General features: G+C 48.0%; 1 protein-coding gene across 6 annotated transcripts in view; it reads left to right on the forward strand.

Annotated features, from left to right (window-relative positions):
- Nucleotides 1-18,438, forward strand: part of PAN2 (poly(A) specific ribonuclease subunit PAN2) — a 415,349-nt gene that overhangs the window by 228,728 nt on the left and 168,183 nt on the right. For all 6 annotated transcript variants that reach the window (XM_069230608.1, XM_069230605.1, XM_069230604.1 and 3 more), the window contains one exon: nt 16,411-16,509. In XM_069230608.1, the coding sequence (XP_069086709.1) occupies nt 16,411-16,509 (99 nt within the window). The remainder of the gene's footprint in view (nt 1-16,410; nt 16,510-18,438) is intronic.

Raw genomic sequence — 18,438 nt, forward strand, 5'->3', positions numbered from 1 at the left:
GAGCCGTGAGTAAGACGTCGAAAACAACACATAAGAAAAGTGACAAGGCCCAGGGGACGCCACTGCCATCAGGCCATGGCTCCACCCATAACTTCGGTGACCGACCATCGGCACCGAAAAAGGCCCAAACAGTGCCGAGATCGTCCGACTCCGGTCGAGACACTGGCACGCAGCCTTCTCGGGATCGAGAAAGTGCTGGGGAAAAGCAACGACACCGAGATAGCGGTGTAGAAACGTCTCGACGCCGAGACAGCGGCACCGACGAAGATCGACGCTGAGAGGTTTCGACTCCAAAAAGAAAAAAGCCACCTCGGAGCCGAAAAAAGATACAGGCAGGGTTTCGGTGCCGAAACAACCCGTAATCGACCCAGGTCCAGGCTCTTATACAGAGGAGCAATCACTGTCCTCTCAGATGCGAAAGCCTAGGTTTGAGGAAGAGCTGCAATCCACCGAAGTGGACCATACGCAAAAACGTATTTTCATACAGCAGGGAACAGGAAAAATAAGCACCCTTCCCCCTGTTAAGAGAAAAAGGAGACTGGAGTTTCAAACAGACCAGGCGCCACAAACAAAAATGGTGAAAAAGGTGACTCCGCCACCCTCTCCTCCACCTGTAATTAACGTCTCACCAACGCAAACTCCGTCACATTCCCCGGCTCACACCACCATGAGCCAAGGTGACCAGGATCAAGACGCTTGGGACTTATATGACGCCCCAGTGTCGGACAACAGTCCGGAGGCATATCCAACAAAGCCCTCACCACCAGAAGACAGCACAGCATATTCTCAAGTGGTGGCTAGAGCAGCACAATTCCACAACGTAAACCTCCACTCAGAACAAGTCGAGGATGACTTTTTATTCAACACCCTCTCCTCCACCCACAGCTCCTACCAAAGCCTGCCTATGCTGCCAGGTATGCTTCGGCACGCAAAGGAAATCTTCAAGGAGCCGGTCAAAAGTAGGGCAATAACGCCAAGGGTGGAAAAGAAATATAAGGCACCTCCTACAGACCCTGTTTTCATCACCACACAGCTGCCACCAGATTCCGTCGTAGTAGGAGCAGCTCGGAAAAGAGCCAACTCCCACACATCTGGGGATGCACCACCCCCAGATAAAGAGAGCCGCAAGTTCGATGCAGCTGGGAAAAGAGTCGCAGTACAAGCTGCAAACCAGTGGCGCATCGCTAACTCTCAAGCACTACTTGCGCGCTATGACAGAGCCCATTGGGATGAGATGCAACACCTCATCGAGCATCTACCCAAGGAACTACAAAAAAGGGCAAAGCAGGTGGTTGAGGAAGGACAGAACATATCAAATAACCAGATACGATCTTCTATGGACGCAGCAGACACAGCTGCAAGAACAATTAATACATCTGTGACCATTAGAAGGCACGCATGGCTAAGAACGTCTGGGTTCAAACCAGAGATACAGCAGGCAGTGCTCAATATGCCATTCAACGAAAAACAACTGTTCGGACCAGAAGTGGACACGGCAATCGAAAAACTTAAAAAAGACACTGACCCTGCTAAAGCCATGGGCGCACTCTACTCCCCGCAGAGCAGAGGAACCTACAGCACCTTCCGCAAGACACCCTTTAGAGGGGGGTTTCGGGGTCAGGCCACACAAGCCAGCACCTCGCAGGCAACACCGTCCAGCTACCAGGGAGGCTTTCGGGGCCAATACAGAGGAGGGCAATTCCCTAGGAATAGAGGAAAATTTCAAAGCCCCAAAACCCCTACAACCAAGCAGTGACTCAGATGTCACTCACCCCCTCCACACAACACCAGTGGGGGGAAGAATAGGTCATTATTACAAAGCATGGAAGGAAATAACTACAGACACTTGGGTCTTAGCAATTATCCAACATGGTTATTGCATAGAATTCCTACAATTCCCTCCAAACATACCACCAAAAGCACAGAATTTATCAAAACAACATTCCGAACTTCTGGAAATAGAAGTTCAAGCACTATTGCAAAAGAATGCAATTGAATTAGTACCAAACACACAAACAAACACAGGAGTCTATTCACTGTACTTCTTAATACCAAAAAAGGACAAAACACTGAGACCAATCCTAGACCTCAGAATACTAAACACCTACATCAAATCAGACCACTTTCACATGGTCACGCTACAAGAGGTGTTACCATTGCTAAAACTACAGGACTACATGACAACCTTAGACCTCAAAGACGCGTATTTCCATATACCAATACATCAATCTCACAGAAAATACCTACGGTTCGTATTCAAAGGAATGCATTACCAATTCAAAGTATTGCCTTTTGGTTTAACAACCGCACCAAGAGTCTTTACAAAATGTCTAGCAGTAGTGGCTGCACACATCAGAAGGCAGCAAATACATGTATTCCCGTATCTAGACGACTGGCTAATCAAAACCAATTCACTAACAAAGTGCTTACAACACACAAATCAAATCATACAAACCCTCTACAAACTAGGTTTCACCGTCAACTTTGCAAAATCCAACATTTTGCCGTGCAAAGTACAACAATACCTGGGAGCCATAATAGACACAACAAAAGGAGTAGCCACTCCAAGTCCACAAAGAATTCAAAATTTCAACAAGATCATACAACGCATGTATCCAACACAAACAATACAAGCATAGATGATATTACAACTCCTAGGCATGATGTCTTCATGCATAGCCATTGTCCCGAACGCAAGACTACACATGAGGCCCTTACAACAGTGCCTAGCATCACAATGGTCACAAGCACAGGGTCACCTTCTAGATCTGGTGTTGATAGACCGCCAAACTTACCTCTCGCTTCTATGGTGGAACAGTATAAATTTAAACAAAGGGCGGCCATTCCAAGACCCAGTGCCACAATACGTAATAACAACAGATGCTTCCATGACAGGGTGGGGAGCACACCTCGATCAACACAGCATACAAGGACAATGGAACGTACATCAAACAAAACTGCATATAAATCACCTAGAAATGCTAGCAGTTTTTCAAGCATTAAGGGCTTTCCAACCAATTATAACTCACAAATACATTCTTGTCAAAACAGACAACATGACAACAATGTATTATCTAAACAAACAGGGGGGGACACACTCAACGCAGTTGAGCCTTCTAGCACAGAAGATATGGCGATGGGCAATTCACAACCACATTCGCCTAATAGCGCAGTTTATTCCAGGGATCCAGAATCAACTTGCAGACAATCTCTCTCGAGATCACCAACAAGTCCACGAATGGGAAATTCACCCCCAAATTCTAAACACTTACTTCAGACTCTGGGGAACACCTCAAATAGACTTGTTTGCAACAAGAGAGAACGCAAAATGCCAAAACTTCGCATCCAGATACCCACACAGGCAGTCCCAAGGCAATGCCCTATGGATGAACTGGTCAGGGATATTTGCCTACGCTTTTCCTCCTCTCCCTCTCCTTCCTTATCTGGTAAACAAATTGAGTCAAAACAAACTCAAACTCATTTTAATACCACCAACTTGGGCAAGGCAACCCTGGTACACAATACTGCTAGACCTATCAGTAGTACCCCACATCAAATTGCCCAACAGGCCGGATCTGTTAACACAACACAACCAACAGATCAGACATCCAGATCCAGCATCGCTGAATCTAGCAATCTGGCTCCTGAAATCCTAGAATTCGGACACTTACAACTTACCCAAGAATGTATGGAAGTCATAAAGCAAGCCAGAAGGCCGTCCACTAGGCACTGCTATGCAAGTAAATGGAAGAGGTTTGTCTGCTACTGCCATCATAATCAGATCCAACCTTTACACGCAACTCCAAAGGATGTAGTGGGTTACTTGCTTCACTTACAAAAATCTAACCTAGCCTTCTCTTCTATTAAAATACACCTTGCGGCAATATCTGCATACCTGCAGACTACCTATTCAACTTCCCTATATAGGATACCAGTCATTAAAGCATTCATCGAAGGCCTTAAAAGAATTATACAACCAAGAACACCACCTGTTCCTTCATGGAACTTAAATGTTGTCTTAACAAGACTCATGGGTCCACCTTTTGAACCCATGCACTCTTGCGAAATACAGTTCCTAACCTGGAAGGTTGCATTTCTCATCGCCATTACATCTCTAAGAAGAGTAAGCGAAATTCAGGCGTTTACAATACAAGAACCTTTTATACAACTACACAAAAATAAAGTCGTCCTAAGGACTAATTGTAAGGAAATGCCTCCTTGGCATGGTTGCCCCCTGACTTTTTGCCTTTGCTGATGCTATGTTTACAATTGAAAGTGTGCTGAGGCCTGCTAACCAGGCCCCAGCACCAGTGTTCTTTCCCTAACCTGTACTTTTGTATCCACAATTGGCAGACCCTGGCATCCAGATAAGTCCCTTGTAACTGGTACTTCTAGTACCAAGGGCCCTGATGCCAAGGAAGGTCTCTAAGGGCTGCAGCATGTCTTATGCCACCCTGGGGACCTCTCACTCAGCACAGACACACTGCTTGCCAGCTTGTGTGTGCTAGTGAGAACAAAACGAGTAAGTCGACATGGCACTCCCCTCAGGGTGCCATGCCAGCCTCTCACTGCCTATGCAAGTATAGGTCAGCCACCCCTCTAGCAGGCCTTACAGCCCTAAGGCAGGGTGCACTATACCATAGGTGAGGGTACCAGTGCATGAGCATGGTACCCCTACAGTGTCTAAACAAAACCTTAGACATTGTAAGTGCAGGGTAGCCATAAGAGTATATGGTCTGGGGGTCTGTTTTGCACGAACTCCACAGCACTACACTGAAAACTAAGAAGTTTGGTATCAAACTTCTCAGCACAATAAATGCACACTGATGCCAGTGTACATTTTATTGCAAAATACACCCCAGAGGGCACCTTAGAGGTGCCCCCTGAAACTTAACCGACTGTCTGTGTAGGCTGACTAGTTCCAGCAGCCTGCCACACTAGAGACATGTTGCTGGCCCCATGGGGAGAGTGCCTTTGTCACTCTGAGGCCAGTAACAAAGCCTGCACTGGGTGGAGATGCTAACACCTCCCCCAGGCAGGAGCTGTAACACCTGGCGGTGAGCCTCAAAGGCTCACCCCTTTGTCACAGCACCGCAGGACACTCAAGCTAGTGGAGTTGCCCGCCCCCTCCGGCCCCGGCCCCCACTTTTGGCGGCAAGGCCGGAGAAAATAATGAGAATAACAAGGAGGAGTCACTGGCCAGTCAGGACAGCCCCTAAGGTGTCCTGAGCTGAGGTGACTCTAACTTTTAGAAATCCTCCATCTTGCAGATGGAGGATTCCCCCAATAGGGTTAGGATTGTGACCCCCTCCCCTTGGGAGGAGGCACAAAGAGGGTGTACCCACCCTCAGGGCTAGTAGCCATTGGCTACTAACCCCCCAGACCTAAACACGCCCTTAAATTTAGTATTTAAGGGCTACCCTGAACCCTAGAAAATTAGATTCCTGCAACAACAAGAAGAAGGACTGCCTAGCTGAAAACCCCTGCAGAGGAAGACCAGAAGACAACAACTGCCTTGGCTCCAGAAACTCACCGGCCTGTCTCCTGCCTTCCAAAGAACTCTGCTCCAGCGACGCCTTCCAAAGGGACCAGCGACCTCTGAATCCTCTGAGGACTGCCCTGCTTCGACAACGACAAGAAACTCCCGAGGACAGCGGACCTGCTCCAAAAAGACTGCAACTTTATCCAAAGGAGCAGCTTTAAAGAACCCTGCAATCTCCCCGCAAGAAGCGTGAGACTTGCAACACTGCACCCGGCGACCCCGACTCGGCTGGTGGAGAACCAACACCTCAGGGAGGACCCCCGGACTACTCTACAACTGTGAGTACCAAAACCTGTCCCCCCTGAGCCCCCACAGCGCCGCCTGCAGAGGGAATCCCGAGGCTTCCCCTGACCGCAACTCTCTGAAACCTAAGTCCCGACGCCTGGAAAAGACCCTGCACCCGCAGCCCCCAGGACCTGAAGGACCGGACTTTCACTGCAGAAGTGACCCCCAGGAGTCCCTCTCCCTTGCCCAAGTGGAGGTTTCCCCGAGGAAGCCCCCCCTTGCCTGCCTGCAGCGCTGAAGAGATCCCTTGATCTCTCATTGACTTCCATTGCGAACCCGACGCCTGTTCTAACACTGCACCCGGCCGCCCCCGCGCTGCTGAGGGTGAAATTTCTGTGTGGGCTTGTGTCCCCCCCGGTGCCCTACAAAACCCCCCTGGTCTGCCCTCCGAAGACGCGGGTACTTACCTGCTGGCAGACTGGAACCGGGGCACCCCCTTCTCTCCATTGAAGCCTATGCGTTTTGGGCACCACTTTGAACTCTGCACCTGACCGGCCCTGAGCTGCTGGTGTGGTAACTTTGGGGTTGCTCCGAACCTCCAACGGGGGGCTACCTTGGACCAAGAACTGAACCCTGTAAGTGTCTTACTTACCTGGTAAAACTAACAAAAACTTACCTCCCCCAGGAACTGTGAAAATTGCACTAAGTGTCCACTTTTGAAATAGCTATTTGTGAATAACTTGAAAAGTATACATGCAATTGAAATGATTCAAAGTTCCTAATGTACTTACCTGCAATACCTTTCAAACAAGATATTACATGTTAAATTTGAACCTGTGGTTCTTAAAATAAACTAAGAAAAGATATTTTTCTATAACAAAACCTATTGGCTGGATTTGTCTCTGAGTGTGTGTACCTCATTTATTGTCTATGTGTATGTACAACAAATGCTTAACACTACTCCTTGGATAAGCCTACTGCTCGACCACACTACCACAAAATAGAGCATTAGTATTATCTCTTTTTACCACTATTTTACCTCTAAGGGGAACCCTTGGACTCTGTGCATGCTATTCCTTACTTTGAAATAGCACATACAGAGCCAACTTCCTACATTGGTGGATCAGCGGTGGGGTACAAGACTTTGCATTTGCTGGACTACTCAGCCAATACCTGATCACACGACCAATTCCAAAATTGTCATTAGAAATTGATTTTTGCAATTTGAAAAGTTTTCTAAATTCTTTAAAGTCCTGCTAGGGCCTTGTGTTAGTCCCTGTTAGCATTTCTTTTAGAGTTTAAAAGTTTGTAAAAGTTTGAATTAGATTCTAGAACCAGTTTAGATTCTTAAAAAATATTCCAACTTTTAGAAGCATAATGTCTAGTGCAGAGATGAATGTGGTGGAACTCGACACCACACCTTACCTCCATCTTAAGATGAGGAAGCTAAGGTCACTCTGTAAAATAAAGAAAATAGTAATGGGCCCCAGACCTTCCAAACTACAGCTCCAGGAGCTGTTGGCAGAGTTTGAAAAGGCCAACCCCTCTGAGGATGGCAACACAGAGGATGAAGATAGTGACTTGGAGGAAAATTCCCCCCTACCAGTCCTATTTAGGGAGAACAGGGCCTCTCAAGCCCTGACTCCACAAATAATAGTCAGAGATGCTGGTCCCCTCACAGGAGGGGCCAACAACTCTGAAATCACTGAGGATAACTCCAGTGAAGAGGACATCCAGCTAGCCAGGATGGCCAAAAGATTGGCTTTGGAAAGACAGATCCTAGCCATAGAAAGGGAAAGGCAAGAGATGGGCCTAGGACCCATCAATGGTGGCAGCAACATAAATAGGGTCAGAGATTCTCCTGACATGTTGAAAATCCCTAAAGGGATTGTAACTAAATATGAAGATGGTGATGACATCACCAAATGGTTCACAGCTTTTGAGAGGGCTTGTGTAACCAGAAAAGTGAACAGATCTCACTGGGGTGCTCTCCTTTGGGAAATGTTCACAGGGAAGTGTAGGGATAGACTCCTCACACTCGCTGGAAAGGATGCAGAATCTTATGACCTCATGAAGGGTACCCTGATTGAGGGCTTTGGATTCTCCACTGAGGAGTATAGGATTAGATTCAGGGGGGCTCAAAAATCCTCGAGCCAGACCTGGGTTGACTTTGTAGACTACTCAGTAAAAACACTAGATGGTTGGATTCAAGGCAGTGGTGTAAGTAATTATGATGGGCTGTACAATTTATTTGTGAAAGAACACCTGTTAAGTAATTGTTTCAATGATAAACTGCATCAGCATCTGGTAGACCTAGGACCAATTTCTCCCCAAGAATTGGGAAAGAAGGCGGACCATTGGGTCAAGACAAGGGTGTCCAAAACTTCCACAGGGGGTGACCAAAAGAAAGGGGTCACAAAACCTCCCCAGGGGAAAGGTGGTGAGACAGCCAAAAATAAAAAATAGTAAAGAGTCTTCTACAGGCCCCCAAAAACCTGCACAGGAGGGTGGGCCCAGAGCCTCTTCACAAAACAATCCTGGGTACAAGGGTAAAAACTTTGATCCCAAAAAGGCCTGGTGTCGTAGCTGTAATCAGCCTGGACACCAAACTGGAGACAAGGCCTGTCCCAAGAAAGGTTCCACTCCAAACTCCAATCCAGGTAACACTGGAATGGCTAGTCTCCAAGTGGGATCAACAGTGTGCCCAGAGCAAATCAGGGTCCACACTGAAGCTACTCTAGTCTCTGAGGGTGGGGTGGATTTAGCCACACTAGCTGCCTGGCCGCCTAACATGCAAAAATACAGGCAGCAGCTCTTTATTAATGGGACAAGTGTAGAAGGCCTGAGGGATACAGGTGCCAGTGTCACCATGGTGACAGAGAAACTGGTTTCCCCTGGCCAATACCTGACTGGAAAAACCTATACAGTCACCAACGCTGACAATCAGACTAAAGCACATCCCATGGCAATGGTAACTTTAGAATGGGGAGGGGTCAATGGCCTGAAACAGGTGGTGGTCTCCTCAAACATCCCAGTAGACTGTCTGCTTGGAAATGACCTGGAGTCCTCAGCATGGGCTGAGGTAGAACTAAAAACCCATGCAGCCATGCTGGGTATCCCTGAACTGGTGTGTGTAAAAACAAGAGCACAATGCAAGGCACAGGGTGAAAAAGTAGAGCTGGAGTCTGGAAGAAAGGCCCAGCCTACCAAGAGAAAAGGAAAGTCAGTTGGGAAACCAACTGCAACACAGTCAGAAAAAGAGAACCTCTCTTCTCAGGAAGATGTTCTGCCCTCTGAGGGAACTGAGCCTTTGGAGCTTGAACCTTATCAGGTTGAGCTCTTAGGCCCAGGGGGACCCTCAAGGGAGGAGCTGTGTAAGGGACAAGAAACCTGTCCCTCTCTTGAAGGCCTTAGGCAGCAAGCTGCTGAAGAGTCCAAGGGCAAGAAAAATGGAACACATAGGGTCTATTGGGAAGATGGACTCCTGTACACTGAGGCCAGAGACCCCAAACCTGGTGCCACTAGGAGAGTGGTAGTGCCTCAGTCGTTCAGAGAGTTTATTCTGACCTTAGCCCATGATATTCCCCTTGCTGGGCATTTGGGACAAACCAAGACGTGGGAGAGGTTAGTCAACCACTTCTACTGGCCCAATATGTCCCAGAAGGTTAAGGAGTTTTGCCTCTCCTGCCCCACCTGTCAATCCAGTGGTAAGACAGGTGGGCACCCAAAGGCCCCCCTCATTCCACTTCCAGTGGTGGGGGTCCCCTTTGAAAGAGTGGGTGTGGACATAGTTGGTCCACTAGAACCTCCCACAGCCTCAGGACATATGTACATCCTAGTAGTAGTGGATCATGCTACTAGGTATCCTGAAGCTATTACCCTTAGGTCGACTACTGCCCCTGCAGTAGCCAAGGCCCTCATTGGTATCTTTACCAGAGTGGGTTTTCCTAAGGAGGTGGTGTCTGACAGAGGTACCAACTTCATGTCAGCATACCTAAAACACATGTGGAATGAGTGTGGAGTGACTTACAAATTCACTACACCATACCATCCACAAACTAATGGCTTAGTTGAGAGATTCAACAAGACATTAAAAGGCATGATCATGGGGCTCCCAGAAAAGCTCAAAAGGAGATGGGATGTCCTCTTGCCATGTCTGCTTTTCGCTTACAGAGAGGTGCCACAGAAGGGAGTAGGATTCTCACCCTTTGAACTTCTGTTTGGTCACCCTGTAAGGGGACCACTTGCTCTTGTTAAAGAAGGCTGGGAGAGACCTCTTCATGAGCTTAAACAGGACATAGTGGACTATGTACTTGGCCTTCGTTCTAGAATGGCAGAGTACATGGAAAAGGCAAGCAAAAACCTTGAGGCCAGCCAACAGCTCCAGAAGTTTTGGTATGACCAAAAGGCTGCAATGGTTGAGTTCCAACCAGGGCAGAAAGTCTGGGTTCTGGAGCCTGTGGCTCCCAGGGCACTTCAGGACAAATGGAGTGGCCCTTACCCAGTGCTAGAAAGGAAGAGTCAGGTCACCTACCTGGTGGACCTGGGCACAAGCAGGAGCCCCAAGAGGGTGATCCATGTGAACCGCCTTAAGCTCTTCCATGACAGGGCTGATGTAAATCTGTTGATGGTAACAGATGAGGATCAGGAGGCAGAGAGTGAACCTCTTCCTGATCTTCTGTCATCAGACCCAAAAGATGGCTCAGTAGATGGAGTGATCTACTCAGACACCCTCTCTGGCCAACAGCAAGCTGATTGTAGGAGAGTCCTACAACAGTTTCCTGAACTCTTCTCCCTAACCCCTGGTCAGACACACCTGTGTACCCATGATGTGGACACAGGAGACAGCATGCCTGTCAAAAACAAAATTTTTAGACAGTCTGACCATGTTAAGGAAAGCATCAAGGTGGAAGTCCACAAGATGCTGGAATTGGGAGTAATTGAGCGCTCTGACAGCCCCTGGGCTAGCCCAGTGGTCTTAGTCCCCAAACCTCACACCAAGGATGGAAAGAAAGAGATGAGGTTTTGTGTGGACTACAGAGGGCTCAACTCTGTCACCAAGACAGACGCCCATCCAATTCCTAGAGCTGATGAGCTCATAGACAAATTAGGTGCTGCCAAATTCTTAAGTACCTTTGACTTGACAGCAGGGTACTGGCAAATAAAAATGGCACCTGGAGCAAAAGAGAAAACAGCATTCTCCACACCTGATGGGCATTATCAGTTTACTGTTATGCCCTTTGGTTTAAAGAATGCCCCTGCCACCTTCCAAAGGTTGGTGAATCAAGTCCTTGCTGGTTTGGAGTCCTTTAGCACAGCTTATCTTGATGATATTGCTGTCTTTAGCTCCACCTGGCAGGATCACCTGGTCCACCTGAAGAAGGTTTTGAAGGCTCTGCAATCTGCAGGCCTCTCTATCAAGGCATCCAAATGCCAGATAGGGCAGGGAACTGTGGTTTACTTGGGCCACCTTGTAGGTGGAGGCCAAGTTCAGCCCCTCCAACCCAAGATCCAGACTATTCTGGACTGGGTAGCTCCAAAAACCCAGACTCAAGTCAGGGCATTCCTTGGCTTGACTGGGTATTACAGGAGGTTTGTGAAGGGATATGGATCCATTGTGACAGCCCTCACTGAACTCACCTCCAAGAAAATTCCCAAGAAAGTGAACTGGACTGTAGAATGCCAACAGGCCTTTGACACCCTGAAACAAGCAATGTGCTCAGCACCAGTTCTAAAAGCTCCAGATTATTCTAAGCAGTTCATTGTGCAGACAGATGCCTCTGAACATGGGATAGGGGCAGTTTTGTCCCAAACAAATGATGATGGCCTTGACCAGCCTGTTGCTTTCATTAGCAGGAGGTTACTCCCCAGGGAGCAGCGTTGGAGTGCCATTGAGAGGGAGGCCTTTGCTGTGGTTTGGTCCCTGAAGAAGCTGAGACCATACCTCTTTGGGACTCACATCCTAGTTCAAACTGACCACAGACCTCTCAAATGGCTGATGCAAATGAAAGGTGAAAATCCAAAACTGTTGAGGTGGTCCATCTCCCTACAGGGAATGGACTTTATAGTGGAACACAGACCTGGGACTGCCCATGCCAATGCAGATGGCCTTTCCAGGTTCTTCCACTTAGAAAATGAAGACTCTCTTGGGAAAGGCTAGTCTCATCCTCTTTCGTTTGGGGGGGGGGGGGGGTTGTGTAAGGAAATGCCTCCTTGGCATGGTTGCCCCCTGACTTTTTGCCTTTGCTGATGCTATGTTTACAATTGAAAGTGTGCTGAGGCCTGCTAACCAGGCCCCAGCACCAGTGTTCTTTCCCTAACCTGTACTTTTGTATCCACAATTGGCAGACCCTGGCATCCAGATAAGTCCCTTGTAACTGGTACTTCTAGTACCAAGGGCCCTGATGCCAAGGAAGGTCTCTAAGGGCTGCAGCATGTCTTATGCCACCCTGGAGACCTCTCACTCAGCACAGACACACTGCTTGCCAGCTTGTGTGTGCTAGTGAGAACAAAACGAGTAAGTCGACATGGCACTCCCCTCAGGGTGCCATGCCAGCCTCTCACTGCCTATGCAAGTATAGGTCAGCCACCCCTCTAGCAGGCCTTACAGCCCTAAGGCAGGGTGCACTATGCCATAGGTGAGGGTACCAGTGCATGAGCATGGTACCCCTACAGTGTCTAAACAAAACCTTAGACATTGTAAGTGCAGGGTAGCCATAAGAGTATATGGTCTGGGAGTCTGTTTTGCACGAACTCCACAGCACCATAATGGCTACACTGAAAACTAAGAAGTTTGGTATCAAACTTCTCAGCACAATAAATGCACACTGATGCCAGTGTACATTTTATTGCAAAATACACCCCAGAGGGCACCTTAGAGGTGCCCCCTGAAACTTAACCGACTGTCTGTGTAGGCTGACTAGTTCCAGCAGCCTGCCACACTAGAGACATGTTGCTGGCCCCATGGGGAGAGTGCCTTTGTCACTCTGAGGCCAGTAACAAAGCCTGCACTGGGTGGAGATGCTAACACCTCCCCCAGGCAGGAGCTGTAACACCTGGCGGTGAGCCTCAAAGGCTCACCCCTTTGTCATAGCACCGCAGGACACTCCAGCTAGTGGAGTTGCCCGCCCCCTCCGGCCCCCACTTTTGGCGGCAAGGCCGGAGAAAATAATGAGAATAACAAGGAGGAGTCACTGGCCAGTCAGGACAGCCCCTAAGGTGTCCTGAGCTGAGGTGACTCTAACTTTTAGAAATCCTCCATCTTGCAGCTGGAGGATTCCCCCAATAGGGTTAGGATTGTGACCCCCTCCCCTTGGGAGGAGGCACAAAGAGGGTGTACCCACCCTCAGGGCTAGTAGCCATTGGCTACTAACCCCCCAGACCTAAACACACCCTTAAATTTAGTATTTAAGGGCTACCCTGAACCCTAGAAAATTAGATTCCTGCAACAACAACAAGAAGAAGGACTGCCTAGCTGAAAACCCCTGCAGAGGAAGACCAGAAGACAACAACTGCCTTGGCTCCAGAAACTCACCGGCCTGTCTCCTGCCTTCCAAAGAACTCTGCTCCAGCGACGCCTTCCAAAGGGACCAGCGACCTCTGAATCCTCTGCGGACTGGCCTGCTTCGACAACGACAAGAAACTCCCGAGGACAGCGGACCTGCTCCAAAAAGACTGCAACTTTATCCAAAGGAGCAGCTTTAAAGAACCCTGCAATCTCCCCGCAAGAAGCGTGAGACTTGCAACACTGCACCCGGCGACCCCGACTCGGCTGGTGGAGAACCAACACCTCAGGGAGGACCCCCGGACTACTCTACGACTGCGAGTACCAAAACCTGTCCCCCCTGAGCCCCCACAGCGCCGCCTGCAGAGGGAATCCCGAGGCTTCCCCTGACCGCGACTCTCTGAAACCTAAGTCCCGACGCCTGGAAAAGACCCTGCACCCGCAGCCCCCAGGACCTGAAGGACCGGACTTTCACTGCAGAAGTGACCCCCAGGAGTCCCTCTCCCTTGCCCAAGTGGAGGTTTCCCCGAGGAAGCCCCCCCTTGCCTGCCTGCAGCGCTGAAGAGATCCCTTGATCTCTCATTGACTTCCATTGCGAACCCGACGCCTGTTCTAACACTGCACCCGGCCGCCCCCGCGCTGCTGAGGGTGAAATTTCTGTGTGGGCTTGTGTCCCCCCCGGTGCCCTACAAAACCCCCCTGGTCTGCCCTCCGAAGACGCGGGTACTTACCTGCTGGCAGACTGGAACCGGGGCACCCCCTTCTCTCCATTGAAGCCTATGCGTTTTGGGCACCACTTTGAACTCTGCACCTGACCGGCCCTGAGCTGCTGGTGTGGTAACTTTGGGGTTGCTCCGAACCTCCAACGGGGGGCTACCTTGGACCAAGAACTGAACCCTGTAAGTGTCTTACTTACCTGGTAAAACTAACAAAAACTTACCTCCCCCAGGAACTGTGAAAATTGCACTAAGTGTCCACTTTTGAAATAGCTATTTGTGAATAACTTGAAAAGTATACATGCAATTGAAATGATTCAAAGTTCCTAATGTACTTACCTGCAATACCTTTCAAACAAGATATTACATGTTAAATTTGAACCTGTGGTTCTTAAAATAAACTAAGAAAAGATATTTTTCTATAACAAAACCTATTGGCTGGATTTGTCTCTGAGTGTGTGTACCTCATTTATTGTCTATGTGTATGTACAACAAATGCTTAACACTACTCCTTGGATAAGCCTACTGCTCGACCACACTACCACAAAATAGAGCATTAGTATTATCTCTTTTTACCACTATTTTACCTCTAAGGGGAACCCTTGGACTCTGTGCATGCTATTCCTTACTTTGAAATAGCACATACAGAGCCAACTTCCTACACTAATCCTAAATTTTTACCAAAGGTTATTTCACCGTTCCACCTAAATCAAACAGTGGAACTACCAGTGTTCTTCCCACAGCCACATTCCGTAGCTGAGAGGGCACTACATACATTAGATGTCAAAAGAGCATTAATGTACTACATTGACAGAACGAAAAACATCAGAAAGACTAAACAACTATTTATTGCATTCCAAAAACCTCATGCAGGAAACCCAATATCAAAACAAGGTATAGCCAGATGGATAGTTAAATGCATCCAAATCTGCTACCTTAAAGCAAAACAACTGCCCATTACACCAAGGGCACACTCAACCAGAAAAAAAGGTGCTACCATGGCCTTTCTAGGAAACATCCCAATGCAAGAAATATGTAAGGCAGCCACATGGTCTACGCCACACACGTTCACCAAGCACTACTGTGTAGACGTGCTATCCGCACAGCAAGCCACAGTAGGTCAAGCCGTGTTAAGAACATTATTTCAAACCACTTCCATTCCTACAGGCTGAGCCACCGCTTTTGGGGAGATAACTGCTTACTAGTCTATGCAGAACATGTGTATCTACAGCGACAGATGCCATCGAACTGAAAATGTCACTTACCCAGTGTACATCTGTTCGTGGCATCAGTCGCTGGAGATTCACATGTGCCCACCCACCTCCCCGGGAGCCTGTAGCAGTTCGGAAGTTAGCTTCAACTTTGTACATTTGTATATATATTATTTTAACCTTAAAGAGGTACATACTTAGTCACTCCATTGCATGGGCACTATTACTACAACACAACTCCTACCTCACCCTCTGCGGGGAAAACAATCGAAGATGGAGTCGACGCCCATGCGCAATGGAGACAGAAGGAGGAGTCACTCGGTCCCGTGACTCGAAAGACTTCTTCGAAGAAAAACAACTTGTAACACTCTGACCCAACACCAGATGGCGAGCTATGCAGAACATGTGAATCTCCAGCGACTGATGCCACAAACAGATGTACACTGGGTAAGTGAAATTTTCATTATCTGTTGGCCTCCTTATTATTTTCTCTGTATATCTGAGATTTACCAATGGCATTTAATTGGGAGGAGATGCTCCGAAATTAGGTCATAGGAATATCGCTTCATTGCTTTATGTAGATGATATTGTGATTTTTGACCTTTTATTTAAAGAACAATCCATTCAAAGACGCACAAAGGGGCTTTAACTCTTTATAGCTTATTTTAGATATTTACCCAGGGAAGGAACATGACAAAAATCCATTTAAAAAACCTAACCATAACTGGCACTGTAGACGAGGGAAGCACCAAGATTACTGTAAGGAAGCCTGAAATTTCTGAAAAACCAAATAAGGGTCAGATGTTGCTAAGTCACCATGTACATAGAGACATTCTGATAGAGATGACAGACCCATTTCATACAGAATACTTCCACCAATCAGTAAAATGTGGTATTTCCTCCATCTGTGGGTTAGGCACTCTGGAATCGTATGAACCTCTGTTTGCCTGTTAGCAGGACACCCCTTCTCCTGCTGCACATGCCCATAGGTGTTGGTGACCTTAGGTCTGATGTTGGGTGTTTACCAGTGTCTGTTCAGGTGATATCAACAAAGGCTTGCCCGCCGTCTTGGTGCCCTGCTGGCTCATAGACAGTAATGGTCTCCTCAGAATCAGGATATAATTTTGTGGGAAGAAATTCTAAGATAAAGATGGGAGGTTCTGTCTTCTATAATGACTTGTATGTACTTAAGTTGTTAAATCTCTTATCTAGGTTCAGACTCGAAATATTCGCTGCCTTCCAGATGTCCTGGTAATTAACTGTGAGGTCAACAGTGCTAAAGAAGCAGAATTTTGGAAAACACAGGCTGAGGTAAGTCCTATTTGTGAGTTCCTTATACCTTTATATTTTCCCACATTTGGTGGGTGGGCTTAGGGGGCTGGGTCATGCTGGCTCTGTTTTTATTGTACTGTTTGTTGCATAAATGCTTCAAAACGTGTTTAAAACTTGAGACAAATAATTCTTCTCTATGCTCTCCGACTTTCGCCCCTTTTTGATCCAGTGAACACTTCACCGCTGTACTTCATATTTGTACTGTACGTCCCTATTTATACCCTGTATGTTCTATCCCTCACAACCACTCAGATATTGGTAGCATAGGGTGACTGGACTGGTTTAAGAAAAGTCACTGCATACCCTGTAAGATTTAGATGAATTCAATTCATCCCACATGGAGTTCAAATTTAATAGCAGTTTCTAAGTTCTTGTCATTATCAACAAAAGCAAAGTTTGATCTTCTGATTTTTAGGCAAAAGGCTTTTGTCCCCCGTGCCATCCACTTCCAATGGATTGACATGTTTTAGAGCCCAGTACAATCTGTTGAAGGACATTTGAAGTAGTGTGATCTGCCTGATCTGACAGACTTCTAATTGCAGATTCCTTACCTTAGAATTTCCCCCAGGCGTCAGTCTGAGTCCGGAGATTTTTCTTCAAGCAGTGTCCCTGTGAGCTGTTAGGTGGTGTAGGTCGACTCTGTGTCTGTTGTTGACGTCATGGTTGCCGGATAGGACGTCGAACAAGTGCTCTTCGACTTCACCCAGTCGGCCTAGACGGAAGAAGGAGCGTCCCTGCTCTAGGCCTCCAGCTTTGAAGACTACTTCTGGGTCTGCTCCGTCCCCCTGCTATCAGTAAGCTTTGACTGTTTTAACTGGGATCCTGCTAACCTTGACCTGTGATTATGCTCTCTCTCCCTCTAAATTTGGTTATCCCTAACTTTTTACACCCCACAATAGACATACTGGTGCCCCCATATAAGTCCCTAATATATGGTACCAAGGTCATTGGGGCACCAGGGGTTCCCCATCGGCTGCAGCATGTATTATGCCACCCATGGGAGCCCATGCAAAGTGTCTGCAGGCCTCCAATGCAGCCTGCATGAAAAGATGCATGCACCCTTTTCACTACAGGTCACCGCAAGTCACCCCTATGGCAGGCCCTGCTAGCCCAGAGGGCAGGGTGCAAGTATCTATCTGTGAGGGCACCCCTGCATGAGCAGAGTTGCCCCCACAAACTCCAGCTCCATCTTCCTGGACTTCGTGAGTGTGAGGAAGCCATTTTACCCATGTACTGGACATAGGTCACTACCTGTGTCCAGCTACATAACGGTAACTCCAGAACCTGGGCTTGCTTGGTATCAAATTGGTTGTATGGTTCCATGCACTCTGGGGGCTCTTAAAAGGACCCCCAGCTTTGCTCCTACTAGTCTTATGAGGTTTTACGGTTTGCACAAGTCCAGGGACCTCAATCCCTGCTCTGGCACGAAACTGGACAAAAGAAAGGGGAGTTACCACTTCTCTGTCCATCACCATCCCATGGGTGGTGCCCAGAGCTCATCCAGGTAGCCACTTGATTCTGCCATCTTGAATCCAATGTGGGCAGAGGCCCCTTTGAGCATCTGAGTGGCCGGCTAAGGTAGGTGGCGTCACAGCCCCCACCTGATAGGTGGTCAACCTGCTAGGTGACCAATCCCCTTTCCTGGGCTATTTAGCATCTCCCTCTTGGGTGGGGTCCTCAGATTTGACATGCAAGATTCCAGCAGGACTCCTCTGCATTGTTTACTTCATCTACTGGCCACCAGGACTGCAACTGGCCCTTCCAGGACCTGACAGTCTGCAACTCCGGCGACGACTCCACTTTGCAACATTTTCTCCTGCTCCTTCCAGCAATTGCAACATTTCCCTGGCTGTGCATCCTGAGGGCGATGAGTCTTCAGCCTGCACAAGAAGTAAGAAGAAATCTCCC

This window comes from Pleurodeles waltl, chromosome 4_2 (genome assembly GCF_031143425.1).
Source record: "Pleurodeles waltl isolate 20211129_DDA chromosome 4_2, aPleWal1.hap1.20221129, whole genome shotgun sequence".
Taxonomy (NCBI): domain Eukaryota; kingdom Metazoa; phylum Chordata; class Amphibia; order Caudata; family Salamandridae; genus Pleurodeles; species Pleurodeles waltl.